Source organism: Anarrhichthys ocellatus, unplaced genomic scaffold, assembly GCF_004355925.1.
Source record: "Anarrhichthys ocellatus isolate YVR2014 unplaced genomic scaffold, GSC_Weel_1.0 scaffold6, whole genome shotgun sequence".
Classification (NCBI taxonomy): domain Eukaryota; kingdom Metazoa; phylum Chordata; class Actinopteri; order Perciformes; family Anarhichadidae; genus Anarrhichthys; species Anarrhichthys ocellatus.
In genome coordinates this window covers 15,780,024-15,800,250 of record NW_022280036.1, presented here as the reverse complement: position 1 = coordinate 15,800,250, position 20,227 = coordinate 15,780,024, and the positions used below count along the sequence as shown (strand labels likewise).

Sequence of the window (20,227 nt, the reverse complement as noted above, 5' to 3'; positions counted from 1 at the left end):
TTCTTTCTTTCTTTATAAAGCAACAAAATAAGTTATGAACACAATATACAGCAAACTTTAAATTGAATGCGTCGACTAAAAGAACATTTAAGTAATACCTTTTTATAGTATACTTCACATGACAGCCACTCAAGTTCGTCTTCCATCCAGTCCACTTTGTCAGTTCAATATAGCTCCAAAACTGTGGTGATACACAATGATTATGGGCACTACCTTGCAAACTTCAAACAAATATTCCCATATTTATTACGACTGGAAAACCTTAATTCTATCAATCAAACATGAACAGATCTCCATCTAGTTTCTACACCCACCTGCACTGTGCAGGGTGATTGCAATAATATACTTCTTTTAAACATGTATTTTCAGTCCTCTTTTGAAAATAAATCAGCTGAAAATTAGTTTTATCAAGTGCTGACCTTTGCCCCCAAGAATGGTGGAAGTGAAAATCCTATAACCAAAAGTCAACAGATGTGATTCCTGCAATATACGTTTTTCCTGTTAAAACAAATCTAAATACAGGAGAGAGTTTGACCTTAGGGAAACTCATTTTCAAAGTTCAAAGTTATGAGAATAAACAATCAGTGCTTTCTTTTCTGCCCAATGCACTAACACACACGGATAAGTGCCAAGCTAATGCCCAAAGACCATGAATGGTATGGGTGAATACAGACCTGACAGGTAAACTTTACACCAAAAAAAAAAAAAAAAAAAAAAAAAAAAAAAAAAAAAAAAAAAAAAAATATATCACATGGTGTTTTTCTTGTGTTTCCATGAAGGCAGATTAGGATGACATGTGACCCCAGGCCAGACTCCCATCGGTCACAAACCCATGAGTGTTGACTTAGTGTATGTTGGCTCACTGAGGGCTGTGTTCAAACTTCATTTTGCTACCAAGCAGTCATTCCCAAACTGCTTGGTAGCTTCAATCACTGAGATACACAGAACCACAAATATATGTACGTATATATTTTTAAAAAAAAGAAGAAAAAAAATCCAGGAAAATCTGTTTTATCCCCTTCTTTTATTGAGATTTGAGTTTATACATACGACACAAAGACTTACAGACAAGGCATTCACACCACAGTTGTGAATGCAGTACAAAGTTCAGGGAGCGAAGCGAAGACAACCTGAAACCTTCAGAAGAACAGGTACCATCACCCTCTGCATAGACCAAGGCGTTTAGGATCCCTATGCATGTAAAATCCCCTGTAAGCACTTCTATCAATTAATTACTGCACTTTCTTGTTACAGACTTATTGTGACATTTTCCTTCATGAGTATGAGCATAAATGGCACTTAAGACACCACATTAGGTAAATAGAGACAGTTAAGAGTTCTACATCTTCTCAGTGTTACAGTTTAAAAACATTTACATTTTAAAATAGCTTTCCATTGACAAAATGTACCAGTATATATAGTTCAAAGGATTAAGCAAGGCTAGTAAAATACATTCCTCCAAGAAACCAACCAAGAAATCCAACGTGCAAAAATTCACAACTTGACCATTCACAAACTAATTCTGAAACCTACAAATACAGGCATATATATACATATAAAATATTTTTTGTGTGTATTTTTGTATTACATAAATAATTTGATTATCAAATGTGTATAAGAATCTACTTTGTAGATAAAGAGATAGTCCAACACTGCAAAGTGTCAGTAAAATGTGGGATATGACAGGTAGACGCAAATAGCAGAAACCTGAATGTGGGCTTTGATCAAAGTCGCTGTTGGGTGACCGGCTTTCAAAGTACGATGCAGGAATGTCATCGGCCTGCCCACATTCTTCCCTTCTGGAGACAAATTAACCTTTTAACTACATCAAGATTCACATTAACATAGAGACACGCAGCTCACGCTTTCTTACAAATGGACAAAGTGCCAGACGGCAGCAGCACTGATCAAAGAGGGCCAGAACTGGGTAAGAGGAGTCAGGAGTGGCAAATGGCACATCCTGGCACATCGCGGATGTGGAGGCATTTTGGTCTGTGGCATAACTGGCACATTAAGCAAACTTAAGATACCAATGATTCCATTTACATTGCGTCCCAGGCATGGCACTCAGCAGAAACAATATTCCTCAAAGGCTGTCTCGAAAATGCAAAACTGACAATAATACAAGGTATGCATGCGATTTTGTTTCTTCAGCAGCTTATAAGAACTTTCATTCATCAACTCTCCCCAGACAAAAACAACTGCACAGCACAATTTGTTTTTCCCCTCAGTCACCGTTTTAACATTTCAAGGTTCAAATATCTACATATCTATTTAGAAAATGTAAGTATTTCAAACCCCAAAACCGATCAGTATCCACTGATTTCAACAAATATCGTGGCAATGACCTAATCCTACACATATACCGTATGAAACACGACCTGTATTGACGATGCACAGAGAATAGAAATTGACCCCCTTGCCGCCAAGTTGAAACCGACGCTGGGTGTGTTTGTACAACTTTGTTTTTGAGTCCCTCAATTCGTCCGGAGCGTTTCCCATGTACCAACAATGGCACCTATAGAGAGTATTTGGCACAGCCAATTTCCAAGGTAGCTGGCAGAAATGTCATCATTACACTGGTGACATACAAGCTACATAGACTACTGCTCAGTATTCCAGTGGAAACACCAAAGGGAACTGGTAGCGTATCATAGCAGCTACAGTATGGGTACAACACAGCACTATATATAGCCATACTTGGCCTAATACGCATACTGCGCGATGCTTGCAGACGGTAGAAAGTCTGCAGCCAGCTCAGTAGAGGGCACTGTCGTTGTTGTAGGAGCTGGAGCTGGGGAACGTGGGACAAGGCTTATTCCAGGGAAGGGAACCGGAGTGTTCAGCTGACGTGGGAAGGCTGAGGGTGCTGGCGCTCTTAAGCCGGTTCTTCAGACCAAAGTTGAGGAAGGATGACTTCTTGGATACTTTGCGGGACTTCTTGTCGTCATCATCATAGGCCAGACAAATCATGGAGTAGGTCTTAGGCAGGTTTCCGCAGAAGGTGGCACTCTTGGTTGGCTGGACAGAGACATTGACAGTGAAATAATGAGTCATTTTTGTGTTCAATCAAAGAGTTGCTCAGGACCTAAATACCCAGAATCACAAACGGTCACTTTCTAACAACAATGGGATGGCCTTTTGACAGACACTGCTTTTTCTTTTCACCCTATGCATGTCTAGAGTAAATTATTTATGCTCTTTATCCTGATAATTAGGCTACTGGCTCATGAACTATTTCCTACACAATCCAAATATATGTTTTATGCACTACATCATATCCAAAGATTTTCTCATGTGAAATTTTACAGGCAATTTACCTTGACCAGAAACACTAAGGAGAAATCAGAAACTAACTGTGCTGTTTTGTCAGCTGATACAAAGACCAATTTTGCTGTCCAGTCGACAGGAGAGAAAAAGGGCATGGCATACCATCTGAGGGTTGCTGTCCATTATGCTGACCACCTGGATGTACATCCCCGCCTCGTTCACATCCTTCAGCAGCCGCATCACATCGCTCACGCTCATCCATTTGCAATCTGTGTCGCCCACAGCAACAATGTAGTCCCCCTCTTTTAGACCGTCAGCCTGGAAACATATGAAGAAGAGCAGGAGTCAGAGAGGGAGAACAGGAGTCAGAGAGGGAGAACAGGAGTCAGAGAGGGAGAACAGGAGTCAGAGAGGGAGAACAGGAGTCAGAGAGGGAGAGCAGGAGTCAGAGAGGGAGAGCAGGAGTCAGAGAGAAGGGCCAGTGAAATTTCCTAAAGCTGCAGCTGACAGTAAATATTAACAGGGTTTACTTGAATGGCAATCAAGTCAGGTTCACCTACTTTCCTTCAACACCCTGGAGGCAGCCGGGATGAGTAGAGAAAACACTGAGGTTTAGTTGCTAGCAAAGGTTTTTTTTACAGCAGGACAACCACTTGGTAGAGTGTGTGTGTGTACCAGAGCACAGTATTTCATAGCTGTGGGAAGTCTTATCTACATGAGCTCAGCTATTTCTGTCTGATAACTTGATCCGTGTTCACCAGAGGCAGATCCGGAGAATCAGTCAGTTCCAAAATAAATCCCAGTAAATGCAGTATTGAAAAGTTATAAAATGTGTGGTCTAGTTAGACTTATGCAATACTACTAATCTGATTCTCTGCATAGCCTGCAGGACCTGATAATACTCTGCTCTTTGTCAGCGCCTCTCAATGAGCTGTCGGACTGAAAAGGATTGCAGAGAGTAAATACTCTCTGAATCTTAATTAAATTAGTAGCCAGAGTGACTGTAGGGGTGGAGGGAGCGCCTCTAAACATTCTTTAAAGCTGAATCCTGGTTAGGTTTAGAGAATTACGTTATCTAATCCAAGGTTCTCTGAGCAAATAGGACTCTCGTATACAGGGACATTTGAACTTATTTGATATTCAGGGCGCAAGCATGAAATTTCAAGTGGTTAGTTCCCCCACCTCAAACAAAGTCACTCCCCGCTAGTTAATCCTGTTGCGGGGAGTAAATATTGAGCAACCACGGCTTTTGTTAAAATTCAACTTGGCAGCACTTCAGGTACTTACATGCCCCCTGAAATATCTTCTGTGCTTGAAAGAACATAGTTTGTGTGCAAGCCTATCTTTATCCCATACTGACGTTAATTGAAACCAAATGCTGGCTGCAAAACAGCAGATCGATCTTCCTGTGTTCATCCAAAAGGTGAGAAATAACTTACAGCAGCTGGGCAGAGGGGGTCCAACGAAACCACATGGACGGGTGATTCTCCTTTCAGGGTGAAGCCCAGGTCTTTGTCTTTTGGGAGAAGTTTTATTGTCCGTGGGGCTGTCCACCGCTGCCTGGCTGAGAAGACTGACAGAGGGCCCTGAATGGAGACAGTGTGGGGATGCTGGAGTTAATATGGTGAATAATAATAATAATAACTAAAATAATTATAATAATAATACATTATGATAGTATGTTTACTTTCTTTCTTTACTTTTTGAATAAATAAATGAACCTGTTGTACTGTTTTGTATCTGGTCATGACGTGTTTTTCCCTAATAGGCTGCACATACAGCAGCATTGTTTACTGCGGTTACCCTGGTTACTGCAGCAGCAAAAGGCATATACTCTACTATACTTTAGTACTATCGAAAATGTCAACCAGCCCTAGAAATAATAAACAGTTGTTTGTCACTGATGTCTAAACTAATGCAATGACAGACTATGATGGGCTAGTTAAACATCTTTAGACTGGGACAGTGACTCGGTATTTAACAGTTAACACAGGAAGCACAAAGCAAGTGGCTTTGACGTAGGATGACCCAAAAGTCATAGTTGAACATGTCTGATTGGATGATATGCGAACTCAGAAAACACGATCCTTCACATCGGGTCAATTCCGTAAAGCAGCCACTCTAAAGGAAACTGTGTAGGCCATTCACGCCACACAGGTGTTTCAGCCTTTGCCACCATTGTCTATATTCAAACGATCGATCTCTCTTACATCAGGCCAGTCACATTTCCTTTTGCAAAGGGCATGCAAACCTCACGGTGTTCTCTTCAACAAAGAGATGCATGTGAAAAAAATATTCTCAACACACTGAACATGTTACTTCCGTCTATTTAGCAGTATCTTCCATACTGTACAGTTATAGCTGCATGAGTAAACTATGGCTGTATCGATTCATTCTATTTAATAGATTAATTCTCGAGTATAAAAACGTTTAAATTATCCTAAATCACTAAAGCGTTTTTGTCTTGACATATATACATTAAATTATTAACCTCTATGCATCACTAGGGACATTTTCGGCTTTTAAATTTTTCGATCATCTTGGCTGAAGTTCAGCCTCAGCTCTTATAATATAATAAACTGTGTAGCTTAAATACAGACACTCAGATCCTTAAGGACAAAGATGTCCTCATTGAAACGTATTAAAACCATCATTTTTGATCCCACGGCCATTACAGCGTAAAATCATGCTTTCAATTTGGAGACCGGGTTTCAAAATAGTAGTTTTTACTTTTGTCCACCCGACTGAGCTATTTTCTCATATTTTCCCTGTTGGCCAAATACAATATATATTTTTCTGGTTTCTGCTGTATTATAGGTCACTGCAGTGTTTGATGCAATGCATCAAAAACAGTGTTATTGCTTATCATTGACATATCACAGACACATATTAATCCCCACTAGCATTCAATGTTTGTGTTGAATGCACCGTTTCATAAGAACAGTGGAATAATGTAGACAAACTGACATTTGAAGGGTTGAGAGTTTTTTCAGGCAGACATTTTTGTTCTCGAAGGAAAGGGATGCACAAGTGATAAATTAACTGTACTGTGAAAGCAATCATATTTATAAAATTACTTAAATAATTAATCATTTAAAACTGCCATCAGTTACTTTCCCATTGATTATTTCAACATTAGGTATAATTGAAGACAAACAAGTCCTACTGTTTGGTAGCTATCTCCTATTAATACACTTCTTATCTAATGGGAAAATCTCTCCTCCACAATAAATCCTATGTAACAGCAAGATGATGCCTCTCCGCCCTGCTCCCTTAATTATGTCGCCGTGGTGATTGGATGGAGAGATTGTGCTGGATTTAACTTTTCAATCTCATTTTCTCTGCGGCTCCAAAAGGATTTGAATCGTGTTGCCAAGACTGTTGTAAAATCCAACCTAGCTCTTCACTAGTTTGGATTTTACAACAGGAACCGCAGAGGTGCTTATTCACAGAGACTCCTTCTGTTGTCTGGGAACGTCAGCTCTGACCATTGACCTCCTTACCAATCATTTGCATACAAGGTTGTTTTCTTGTCTGGAAATTGAATTTTTTTTTGTAGTAATTGTAAACTGTGCTTAGTTTGGGGAAAAAAGAAAAAAAAAAGAAAAAAAAAAAGGACTCGCAGAAGATTGCAGTTATAGTGACAGAGGATGCCAGTGCCCCTCTCCCTTCCACCACCATGACAATAAAGCAAGGGTCCGAGCCCCTTTCTCCATGGTTAGTGTTAGTTGTGCATTTGTTGCTATGGATGAATGTCCAGGAGGCTTTGGAAACAAGATCAGACTTTGGATTGTCTGCTACTCAAATGTGCCAAAGCCTCCAGGAGACTCACCCTTGGTTGGTTCTATTCAGATATGACAAGAAACAAATACACTCTGGGTGCACTTCCAACGTCTAAAACACAAATCCAGAGTCATTTCATGTCACTTGATGAATAAACCGACCGTGATGTACAAGAAAAACAGCAATGTGAGTGGAAGAGTATTAGTAACCCACATACCAGCCTCTGGAAGAAGTCTGTGACTTTCACCTTTGTGGTTGCGGGAACCTCCATCTCTGCTTTGTGCTCTGTTTTAGCTACGGAAAAAAGGGAGGGAAAAACAGCTGTTATTCTACACTGTTTATTGTCACAACCCCATTTCAACTGGTGCCATGTTGAGAGAAGCGGACAGGGAGTTAGCAGTGTAAACATTACATCACCTGTACCTGAAAGAAATGTTACTTATCACAGCTGATTGCAGCAGGTGTGCTACAAAACACTGCAGCCTTTTTTTTTTTTTTTTTTAATACACCAACCATTTCCTGAGAGACGAACCTCACAAATGAACACATTGGTCCTGCTTGACATTGCCGTCATTTGTGGAGTGTTTGTTGTGGTGACACTGAGGTGACTGGTTAGTTTCTATGTCAACCACAGGAAGAATAGCTGTCACCTCAGAGACTCAAATAGACGCCACAATTGTTCCAATTCCTCTCATTTAAAAACATTTAAGACTCACAGACGATGTCTGGGGCCTCTGTGTAGTCAGTGAACTCCTCCTCGTCTTCACTTTCGCTGCACTTGTTGAGCGAGCGCTGGTGACTGGCTCTCAAAATGTCCTGCAGGACCTCCAGCTTGTTCAAGTGATGGCACAAACTATAGATCCGTAGAGCCTCCTCGTGACCCAGTATGGCCCGACGAATGTGTGCTTTACCTGGAGGTGGGGGGGGGGAATAAGTGGCCATTGGGTGATTGAGGAGAAGTGGATAGGGTAAAGAAGGAGAGAATAAAGAGGAAAGGAGAGGGTTAGAGATGAACAGGGGAATGTCAGTTCTGGTGTTATTGTCAGTACTGTGCTCTTGTCTTAATTTGCCTTCAGCTGCACTCAGCCAACGTGCGCGCTCTTACCGATGCGTTCGCGTTCATCTTTCTTTTTCAGGATGTCAAGAGGAGAGCATCCCTCAGGAAGGCGATCATAGACCTGCGACAACGTCTTCTCCTGCTGGTCCTCATCGTCACTGAGACCCACTGAACGCACAGACAGAATCAATATTAACACGAATAGACAACTGACTGAACCGTTCTCTCCCACCAAGATCGTCTGAAAACAAATGGCCGAAAACTATTGAATGGCACAATGTAACGCCGTGATTGCTTTGCAGTTGATCTGTTCGCAACAGCAATCTTCACTCTGTCCTGCCTTGTTAATTGCTCTATTCTCCTCATTCGCGCAGGAATCTGTTAATAAGCTGCCAAACTCAAAGCCGCTTCGCTCCGTTGTTCCTCCATTCAGTCGTGCCCCATTCATAGCACTGGCTAAAAACTATGACCGTTCACTGGAAACTTGATATAATCGAATGCATTTTGTTTTCAATTTAATCTCTCCTAAAGTGCATTTGTTAAGGTGTAGTAAGAAAGCAAAATTATTAAAAACAAGACCGCAACAATGTCAAAAATAATGGCAAGCCATCAAGAACTAAGGCAGTATGACACTAACTTAGTAACAGCAATGCTGGAGGGTTTTTATTCCCTTACAAAACATCCTTCACCTCGTCTCTCACTCAGCGGCTGGCTCTCTCTGACACTTGATTATACACAGCATTACGAGGCTACATAACTGTAATCCTCCAGCAGTCTACAGTACATCCACTCAATTTTAACTCACTCCAACCATCTCTCTTTCCCCCCTCATTCTCCCTCTCTGCCACTGAGTTCCTGGAAACTTGGCCATGGGTTTTGGATGTGTGTGCGTGTCTCTAAATAGCCGTTATGCAATAGCATTGTGGCTGGCTGTGGTTCAGTCCGGCCATCTGACATGACCAACCCAGTGGCCCATACAGCACTTTAAGAGAAGGATCAGGTTTTCCAGGGTGTTCAAAAGTCTTATTACACCAATCCCCGCATTAGGTTCACACCTTAGCAGCCAACAGCCAGGCTAACACCATAGAACTAGTCGTTTCAAACTGTGGATGTGGAGGTTGTTTATGACTAGAGTGGAAACAACTTTGCAGCCATAAACTCCACCTGTGTTGTTGTCAAAAAGAAGAGGGACAACATTTGATTTGTGCCGACTTTGCCACTAGCTATAGGATTATTGAACAACTTTGTGTTACAGTATGTCTGTGAAGACCACACCCGTCTCTAATTTGCATCTAGTGCACTAGATGCAAATTTATGTGCATTGCAAAAACAGAGTCCTGCTATGACAGTAGTGCTTCTCATCAGAAATAATAACAGCTTGCATGCTTGTGAAATATAGAATTACTAGCAAATAATAGCTGCATGGTGACATTATCTCTTTTTTCAGTTCAACCTTCTCTTTTTTCACATGAAATCTGTGTGAAAATGATTAACATCTCTCAGGTTTTCTTACACTGGTGGTCCAGGAGTGCTGAGGCTACAAAGTAGTGTGCCATGGAGCGGTAGTGGTTGGTTTTGACTTGCGACATGGTGGACCAGAAGAATGGGACATTGTCTTTGAGTGGCGTCTGGATCATGGACTGGTGGACATGGTCGTAGATTTCTGACACCTGGCAGGAAAAGGAGGGTAAAGTTACTGAGAGGACATTAAAAGCACTGATCAGAAGTGAGGAATCAGACTACGGTGACATTATTACTTTGCCTACAGTATATTCACAGCGAAAGAAACAATACACTGCCTAAATGATGTGAGGACTGTGTGTGTGTGTGTGTGTGTCTTTGCTGCCTTTTACCTTTGCAGCCTCCTGGGCCATTTTCATGAGGGAATAGAACTGGTTTCGGATTCCAGGCAGCGCAGTCTTCTCAAACAGGCACTCCTGAGCCTGAGCAAGCATCATCCGGATCAACATACTGAGCATGGCTGGGCTCATGTCGTAGCTGGGAGTGTGGGTGAATGTCTCCTTCAGGTGGTTCAGGATTCCTGGGGGAGAACGAGAGGTCAGCACAGCTCGGAACCAAACTATTCATTTTCATTTTCTGTACCTAGACTTTCTCAGCTTGTCTGGCAATCTGAACTAAAGATCATTTGGTGAGCGTTATAATTTGATTAATGGGACTTTCTAATTGTTTGTGTTTTGTTTGTGATTTTAAGACCCTTTTTTTCTTTAAGACAGGGAATTACATGTCTTTTTTCTTCATTATCTCCATAGTGAAGTTAGTAAATAACAAAAGGCTCTTTCATGTAATCCCAGCAGAATATCTCATTTGCAACTAACATCTTAATGATAATTTCAGATTGTTTTCGTGCATTCTGTCTAGCTCTTTATTATGAAACGTAGCCCCTCAACGAGTTACTCTAAAAGTGGTAGTTGGTACTACAAGTAGTAGTGCTGTACCGATAGTACAGTTAAGGGTTAGGGTAACAGTGAATATTCATGGGCAATGAACTCAGTTTATTTGGGAGAAGCATATGGTTTGCATGTCCACAAAATTACTTCAGTATGCTGGTACATTAACCGTAATTACTGACACACGGTCTTATACAGATGTTTTAAAAGGTTCCATGCAGAGAATTAAGTGATCCAGTTAGTCAGAGCATCTACTTCTTCCTTTCCTAGGGCATGCTGCTGTTACTACAGTATCCAGTGCTGGCAGCGGGCTCAACGTCTCTGTGCGTCTTTAATGTTGAGCTAAGACACAAACCTTCTTAAATTAGTTTTTCATGTTCGATGGAAGCAACAAGACCATCTGCATTCCAACTGAGAACGCATCCCCTCCTATTTTACAGATCAATAACCTCGCAGCAGAGAGATGTAGACAACTTAATAACAGAGCACTGCCTCGCTAGTCCTCGTCTAAGGTTCTGCCATTGTTGGCTGGCTCCTCCCATCCTCTAAGCCTCTTCCGTGTCCCTGGGTAAAGGGCACCGCAGCAGCCCTTCTACAGATAGCATCCCTGCCTATCACCTCCCAGCTTAGTTTATTGTGGGCCCTGTACACTGGTAAAAATGTTCCTCATGACAACATAATTGTTTTACTTAGTAGAATCCTAAATTATAGCCATCAAAGCAACATCATCAAAGCCATGGCCTCTTCAGAGCTGTAATTATACTTCAACACTCCTCATACTGCCAAGTCATAATTCTATCAAGACTTGTCCGAGCTTCCTGAAACCTCAGAGGGTTGGGAAACCAGTTCGTATAATGGGTGCTCCTCTGGAGCTCAGCCACATGACAAGAAGCCAGAGAGACATCAACAGCATTCATTCTTCGTCATGGAGCAGAAGTCAGAGGGTGGAGGCTGGCACACATTATGAAAATAAGGCTGTGTTCATATCAGTGCGCTTTTCCTGGAAACAGTGTGTGCCTTTTTAATGGCAAGGTTCTTAGGAAATGTCTGCAAGGGGAGAGGCTGATTTACATATTACATGTTTAAAAGAACAAACAATTAAGGTGTCAGCTTCATTGTTTAGTAACCTTCATTGTTCTCCTGTCTTTGTTGTTCTTCCTCTCTTTACTTCGATCAATTGTTTCTTACAATGGGAGCATTTCAGCTTAGTTTCTCACATTATTTCCCTCGTTTGAACTACTGAAAGCAGAGATCACGTGGGATCACAGATAAGCCTGGTCTCAGGAAATAAAGAAAAGAGTGTTGTATCTGTAGTATCTGTTTGAACCAGTTTATGACTCCTATCTTTTCCTACCTGCACTTTTCTGGAAGGAAGAGATGGCCTCCTCCAGGCCGGCTATCGTCTGTCGGTTACTACGGGTACCGATCTGAGAGTAGAGGGCGGCCATGTTGAAGAGGATGCTGGCCTTCTCCAGGGACATGTTCTGTTGGCACACCGGCACTCCTGTGAAGGAGTCGTACCTGAAGGAAAGAGGGCATAAGTTGTCACTATATATTTTGGTAAAGCAGGAATCAAAACAGTCTCAGAATCAGGAATTGAACAGGTAAATACAGGAGGAATAAAAGCCTGTATGCCACAATGTGTTGTGAAAACTCTACATCACACCGAAAACGTTGTGAGGGTTTAAGCCTTTAAACCAATATTCTCCATTGTCTCTTTCTTAATGACATGCATTTAGCATGAAGTCAATTAGGAGTTAGATGCTAAAATTGCTAAAATAAATAAATAATCTGTGTGCTTCATTCAGACGTTCATTCTTGAGTTTAAAATATCAAAAAATAAAAAAAATCTACAGTTAGGACAATGTCTGCTCATGTAGACCACCGGTCTTCTCGCTCCCTTTCTAAATAGAATTTCTAATCTGCTTGTAACAGGTGCAAAATGCAGCAGGAAGGTGAAACCAAAATTGAAACGCTGCAGTCGTTATTATGCATCTCTCCTATGAGACAAAGCACAGTCTGGCGTCTTCTGGCAGAGATATACCAGTTGATCCATGGATTTAAGGATGTAAAATGACTGAGCTTTTGGCTTTTAAGCTCTACGGCTTTGGAAAACCCCGGTGTAGGGGCTCAAGGCAGCTAGATTAAAGAGCAAGACAGCTTTCTTCATAATATTCTTTGCTTAATAAGCCCCGTTTTATCACTTCTCACATAACCTCATCTGTTGCCTTTCCGTTTAGGGTTTGGAAGTTAAGGTACTGTTGATGTTATTTTGTAAACCAATATCCTATGAAGAATTTCATGTAGTGCATTCTGATAATTGCTCTTAAAAAGTTGGTGTTAATTAGTAATCATTGGTGTGTACCAGGTGAAGAACATGCCAGTCTGGCGGGTTGGGGGGAAGAATCGGCTTTCCATCAGAGGGAGATGGCTGGAGTATTTTGCCAGCAGTTCCACCCCGGCCTCGTCTCGACTTGGCGTCCTGCAGGCCTAGGAACACGGAGGTAAAGAGATCTGATACAGTCTGCAATGATGGTAAACTTTGTTTACTCTGTTGTTGTTTAAAGGATCAGTCCACCCAAATCACAGCCAAAACCTTTTTTTTTTACTGAAAGTAGTGGTCTTTTATTGTCATTATTATTATTATTTTTATATTATGGAGGCTACTAGAGTAAAAAAAAAGAGCCACGTATCAGAAATATAAAATATAAAGTCAGATCAGACTTTGTGTGTACACTACCTGTCGCAGGTCCATCAGGTCAGCAATCTCTTCTTCAAAACTGTTCCCGTCTTCACTGTAGTGCTCCAAGATGAAGTCCTGTCAGAATCAAAAACAACTCAACATCTCAATACAACATTTTCCTGGCTTGTAGTTGGGGAGTGCTCTAGTGCTTAAACCTGTGACCTTTCGGTTACAGGCCGGCTAATCCACTCTGCCGCATCATTCCTAACTGCACACAGAAGTCCCGTCCGACTGAGCAGTGCCAAGTGGGGCTGGTGAGCGCTGCCATTCTGTCAGAGCCGGCCAGTCATTAAGACTAAGGTCGGTGCGATTACGGTCAATGAGTAGAGCAGCATTAACGTGCTCATTAAGTCGCACAGTCTCACAATTCTTGCCCACAAACCAGAACAGGATGCATAGGCCTGTTAAAGTATCATCAGGACATTTACATAGAGAGCCTCCCCGCATTGGGACACAGCTACATGATAGCTCTAATAGCCCTCCCAATAACTACTGACCCACTTTGGTTAACAAGACAAAACATTTTATGGTCGGATGATTTATAATTCCTAAACAAATAAATGGCAAACATAATGTAGTAGCTGGAGTGGAGGGCGCAGACAATGTGACCCAAATACTTCATGAAAGGAGACTTTCAAGGAACACAGTATTGAAAACACTGACTGCCAATGTGGTCCATATTTGATGAATGTTAATTATCAGTATTTATAACCCTTTATCTGCATATTTCTGTCCTGTTGCTATTGGCTAGCTTCAATTTAGGATAGCTATTCCTCCTTGTTCATAAAGTCTGTGTTTATGCCAACAGGGTCTTTGAGAATGTTCTCCTTGACATATAAGAAAAATGGCAATTTTGGTTATTTGATGATGAAGACATGCAGGTGAGAATGTATCCTTTAAGCTCTTTGGAGCTCAGAAAGTTGTTGCGTTATATCAAAGAGCTATCTTAGCATGAAACATACTAAAAACAATACCAATTCCTTGTATGTGAAATCATACCTGGCCAATAAAGCAGATTATGATAGAAACACAGTTTAACAACATCACATTATTCTGTATCTCTTTGCTGCAAATTTCACTAAAACTAAAGTATTTTTACTTTCAGGAAAATATTGAAGTCAAAATGCCTGCATCACATCAAAATAGTAAATTCAGAATGTCAAATATTCATACACATTTGCTACAATCAAAGGGTGGCGTGGTGAAACTGTAATTGTTGCTTCTGTACCTTGAATGTAGTGGAGAAATCAAAGTCTATTGTCTCCTTCAGACCCAGAGCAATGAGGGGGATGTTGGCTGTTTCCCTGTGAGCAAAACAGAAAGATATCATGATCAGTCATCATATGCTCAATGCAATACACAAAAGGAAATATATTTGAGGTTTGCAACAAGGACAGTAAGTCAGTAAATGCTGACGATACAGCAGAACTTTACATACAAACGGACAATGCAGTGCTTATCTTAATGTGATTTATGTACGCACGGACAAACAGCTAAGCACTGATACAATAATAGGTCAATGCTGAACAAAAGCAGGCTCTAAGGTGTGGTGCAAGATATCAAGCAACAAGAAACTCCCTTTGACAACAGACCCAGCCTTGTTAGGGATATCACGACAATAACAATGTCAGATTATAATGAATATACATAATGTGCAGTGCCAGGATCACACCAGTGATGGCTTTGGTAATTAAGAAAATGTACATTTACATCAAATCTTTAGTGTAGCTTCATAGAGGGGAAGTCAGGATTAGACAGATGGTGCTGTAAGCAGACACTTTAGGAGTTAGGATTTAAAGGTGAATGGGGCCCCCACGTCTCCTCGTGTTGTAAAGCCTCACATCTCTCTGTTGATAAATCATTGAGGAGTTGCAGCCCTGCTTCAGTAATGCTAACAAGCAGGCTCTTTACCTCCTATTATTTTTACTGACCAAAAAGCAAATAGAGTTTTTTTTCTGGCTGTGTGAACCTGGAGGTCCTAGCTGCTGACAGATGGAAAGCAGGTTCAGCTTGTTATCAGAGCGGAGGAAGTACAACCTGACAGATACCTGCTGCCGATCAGACAGAGTTGGTAGAAAGAAAAAACAAAACTCCCCCTTCCGAAAGCAGGAGACTGAGGTGTTACTAAATAAATTGCCCTTTAAAAAAACAAAAAAGCAAGCTTGGGTAGCTTCTGGATTTGCTGAGCATTTTATTCTTCAAACTTCCAAAGAGGCCAACAGCAGCCCAAACTTCAGTTCCAACACGAACAAGCCCCCGTGGTGTTGTTATCCCAAACCTATTTTAAATGAGGACTCCTTCCATCAAGCAGAGCCTTTTCCCTGCATGCAAGATGTCAAAAGCACAGGGTTTGGAAAAACAACACCTTACACGCTCATTCATCACTTGACGATAAGGCAGCATTCCTCTGGCATACTGGCTCCGTGAATCACAGAAAAGCTCATTCATCAGTAACAGGCTGCAGTGTAATCCATTAGCACTCATAGATGAGATCGCTCCGGTCTCTTCTCTGGTTTGGCAGAGGGGAGGGGCGTTGGGGGGGGGGGGGGGCTATCCGTTCTGCAGAGAATCTGAAATGTTGAAAGCCTCTCACAAGCTCACTCCCCCCACACACACACACACACACACACACACACACACACACACACACACCTTCCCACTCACCGTAAGTGTCAGTGTGTATGACATGGAACAGACGACCATCGCCACAGCAGTCAAGCGAAACTCTGGTTTTAGCTACGGCCCTTAAGCCCTTTACTGAACATCAAAACTCTGCATCTAGAGTCGTTTTGTTTTGCTACACAGTAGACCGACATGTTTCTGGCTTCTTGGCCTCTTCGGCTCCCACAGGAGTTGAGTGGTGGCTTGTGTAAGTTAGCCACAGTGCGAGTCTGCTTCAAAGGAAAGGTTGCACATTTTGGGAAGTACGCTTATTTGTTTTCTTGCCCGTAGTAACATAAAAACATCTTCTCGTGTCTGCCAATTAAATATGAAAGGAGAGCAAGGAGACAGGGTTGGCTTAGCTTAGCATAAAGTCTGGAAGCAGTGGGGGAAACTAGCCCGGCTCTTTCCAAAGGTATGAAAAAAAAAATCAACCTACCAGCACCTCTAAAACTCTCTATATCTCAGTTGTGTAATACATAAACGACATGTTATGGTTTGCAACAAATAAATGTTTTGTTTTTTTACAGTTAATTTATTCTTATTCATTAGCCTGATCAGCAATCAAAACAAATTTAAGAAATTGTGATCATACTTAACCATTTCGCCACCTATCTATTATTATCATTATTCATTGTTGGATCATTAAAAGTACAAGCTCATCTCTCTAACAATAGATGACCGTAAATCATTCTTTCGCCTCTATCTCAGCAAAGTTAATGTAGCGTCCGGTAGTGCTGACGTCTCTCTTTTCACTCGTCAGCACTTTTGCTGTGCTGATTCAGAAAGTCTGTAAGTAAGTTCAGCTTGCTGTCCAGGTCAAGAACATTACGCACAGCAACCGAACAAACATTTACTACATCACAGCACGAGTAACATGTTGGTACTGTGGGTGACACTGAAGGAATATCACACTCATAAATGTGTATAGTAAGCATGTTGTTCAACAAAGTGCTAATGGATAAGAGGTGATGATAAGATTGTCAAGCTACAGCAAGTGAGTAGCTGTTATTATTCTCATGGGGCGGTTGAAGTGGGTCACTAATGTCATGTGCAGCAAGCGTGCTGCACTCGTCACATATAATGTGCTTTCTGTCGTGCATTACCTCATGCTAGAAGCAGCTGAATCTGGTCTGAGTGAGATGTAACCTCAGAGAGGGGCTATTCAGAGGACGGCGTGCGTGGGAATAGCCTCGAAAAGGCGAGGAGAGTCGTTTTTGTTTCCGTGCTTAAGGCCGAGGTTGTATTTCAGGCTGAGAGGAGGAGCTCTCCATTGTGCCTCTACACAACGTCATCCCACCTGCTCAGACTTTCTCAACATATCCAATATTCCCGCGTGCATGCTACCTGTCCACCTGTATGTGTTGGCCTTTTGTAGATCTGCTGGTGTGAATGTGTTGACGTGACCACTTTGGACCGTGCACAAGCTCAGTCTTCTTTTAAAAACAGACAATGGTGGCCAGCTGATGGTAGTTTCCCAGCATGCCTATTGTCTATGGATGGAGCAGGTGCTTCTTTAAGAGCCTGCCAAGGAGGCTGGTGAGAGGCTGAATGTTCCCACACTCGAGCCCGTCTGAGCCCATGTGACACTTGGGACACTTGGGCCTTAAGATTGTACCGAAAGGCAGCTGTTGCATTTTGTCCACTTCCATGTAATTATGAAAATTGTTATTTAGGGTTTTAGGTCATCTGCAGATTCAATCTAGCTCATTAAAAAAAACAAATAAATGTGTTTCGGATGAAAAGAAACAGCCTGATAGTAGCAGCTTGGTGCTTTGGAAAAAAAACACATCCGTCAATGATCCTCAGAAATGGTACCATAGTTACCACCATACAACAACCCATTACCCACAATCCTCCACAATCTCCTTCCCTTTCTCTTCACTCTGTTGTGATTTGTTGTCATGGGCAACATAGCATCCTCTACAGAAGTGTGTTGTGGTTTGTGTACGAATGGTAATCAATATAGGCATCATACATGTTTTTTTATAGTGTGTGGATCACACATGCTTGAGGTGTATATGTATATGCATTTTGGTATTTCCTCATGTGCACCTCTATGAATGGGTAGTGCAGGTTTAGTCTTAATAGCATGTGTACAGTGCATTTGTTCACTCGTGTGTGTATGTGTGTGTGTGTGTGTGCGCGCGCACGCCTGGGCAGATGGTTCATGGCGGTCTCAAGTGTTCTCAATAAGAAGAGCCACCTGGAAGCAGAAATGCTTCAATCGAGAGCCTTTAAATCATCAGAAATCCTGTTAACAACACTGTCTCATGACTTTATATTTGAAAGTGTTATGTCCGTGACGGAAATCCATTATCGCCTTTATTATCTCTAAAATTGAGCTCCCGCCACTGCAGTGTTTGCGTTCAGTCAACCAAGTGCGGTCCTTCATGAGGCACTATAGTTTAAGGGTGCAATGTGTAAGATCTGGACAGAATTTCCATTTAAAACATTTAATGAATTAATTAATGCCATCAACAGAACGTGAAGAGGTTGCAGTGTTGACTTAATGTCAAAGACATCTATGTATTGTGCTGCAGAGATATCTATCGTACTGAGATCAGACGTCTCACTGAGTAGCCCCAGCCTGTCCTGTCATGTAATACCACTTGTACCTCAGGAGGCGATAGTGAGTCACTCGTGTCCATTTTCAGCAGTAGGTCAAATATTGCGTGTTCTTGCCTTGCTGTTAGTTAGTAGTTACCCCCTTTTTTTTTTTTTTTTTTTTAAATAACTGTTGACTGTATCCTCATAGCATACATACTGTATTTTCATCCACAGCCCATAAACTTGGCTCGTCTTTGAATAAAGAAAACACCAGAAGCTATCAGTGTCACTCATGCCAATACACACTATGCTCAGACCGACTGAGAGAAGCTTTGAATCAAACGCTTGTCTCAGTTTGCATGCAAGTTCAGCTCATAGTTTCCTTGTTGCCGCGTGCATTGTATCACAAAAACCAGCCGGTCCAGTTCAACAACAACAAACTCATGCACTTTGTCTTCATGTATTTCAACAGGCCTCCCCCTTCCGCCATACACCAATTTTCTCTGCTCCTCTGTCATCGAGTGTCTTAACCACAGAGTATCAGAGCCAGATCAGTCTCTTGTTGGCTGTCAGTCAACACTCTGTGTCATTCTTCTTCTGTATGAATCCTGGTCTGAGATTCAGATCTGCAGATTATTTGTAAACTGGGATTACTTTGACAAATCCTCACTTCTTTGGGAATTAGAATTTGTTTCACATTAAGGTTTAATATTGTTGGGTCAATGGTGTCCTTATGTGAAGAGAGCACTGGTACCCAGGTCACAGGTGTCAACCCTGGAAAGCTCTGGCTGCTATGCATGTATTTAACATGCAATCTATTTAATAGCCTCATCCCAGGGTGTCAGCATGAAAGTAATAACTTTTTAATTGATTTAATATGCAAGTAATTACATTGTATTGCCTGCGGATGCATTGCTACTGGCGGAACAAACCTGCATGTCATTTTTATTGGTGATTTTAAACCAGCAGCGCAGAATAGCTGTGTTTTTTATTTTATCTTCATTTCACTAATGCCCTGAACAAGCTTGTATGGCAGGTGTCGACATTTCTTCCTTTTTATGGAGATGTTCGTCACTTAGAAGTAGCTCACATATTGCACCAGCGGTGGCCGTAGTGGAATCAGTAGCAGCAAAAGAGGGAGCAGAAACACTTGGACTTACTGGGTGTCCTGGTACACCTCCACTGAGCTGTTGAGTCCCTCCAGCTGTCCCATCAGCAGCTGCAGGTTGGAGTTAACGTAGCTCAACTCCAGCAGAACCATCTCTTTCACCTTGTTGTTGGACGTAGCCCTACAGATTGGAGAGGAACAAAAAATGAAGACGCAAAAGGGTCACAAAATGTTTGAAATAAAAGAGAAGAAAAGAATTATCAGCCATGTTATTATCCACTCTGACGAAGCCAAACGTTCCTGCAGCTGATTATTAAAACAAGCGTGCCTCCCCCGCTATTCTGGACCACAGACCTGCGTCACTGTGCCCTGCTGTGCACTTGATTTACCCTCCAGCACACAGCAGCTTTACCAAGATCTATGAATCACAGTTGCGATCCCTGTGTAGTACAAATGCAATGTGATCGCACAACTTGGAGAGGTCGTAGGTCAGAGGTCCACCACATTTCAATATTATTTGTTGTACATTTATGTCAACAAAAGGTTCATCATGTACACGTGTGTGAATACTGTACGTTATTTATGTTGAGGTGGGTAAAGACTAGGGCATTACACTGACTGTGTGTGTGTGTGTGTGTGTGTGTGTG

At 41.7% G+C, this 20,227-nt stretch overlaps 1 protein-coding gene across 2 annotated transcripts; it reads right to left on the bottom strand.

Moving 5' to 3' along the window:
* Positions 1–1,005: 1,005 nt before the first annotated feature.
* On the bottom strand, positions 1,006–20,207 carry rhpn2 (rhophilin, Rho GTPase binding protein 2). Of its 2 annotated transcripts, none has more exons than XM_031846543.1 (13): positions 19,633–20,207; positions 14,490–14,565; positions 13,259–13,336; positions 12,884–13,008; positions 11,873–12,039; positions 9,964–10,151; positions 9,624–9,780; positions 8,159–8,278; positions 7,770–7,964; positions 7,301–7,347; positions 4,710–4,856; positions 3,433–3,588; positions 1,006–3,021 (listed from the first exon to the last, which is right to left on the bottom strand). In XM_031846543.1, exons 1-13 carry the CDS (start codon positions 19,731–19,733, stop codon positions 2,758–2,760), a joined length of 1,821 nt encoding a protein of 606 aa, XP_031702403.1. In that variant the 5' UTR covers positions 19,734–20,207; the 3' UTR covers positions 1,006–2,757. The 2 variants fall into 2 exon arrangements, with proteins under 2 accessions (XP_031702403.1, XP_031702402.1); XM_031846542.1 differs by having other exon boundaries at positions 7,271–7,347; positions 19,633–20,206.
* Between the last annotated feature and the right edge of the window lie 20 nt (positions 20,208–20,227).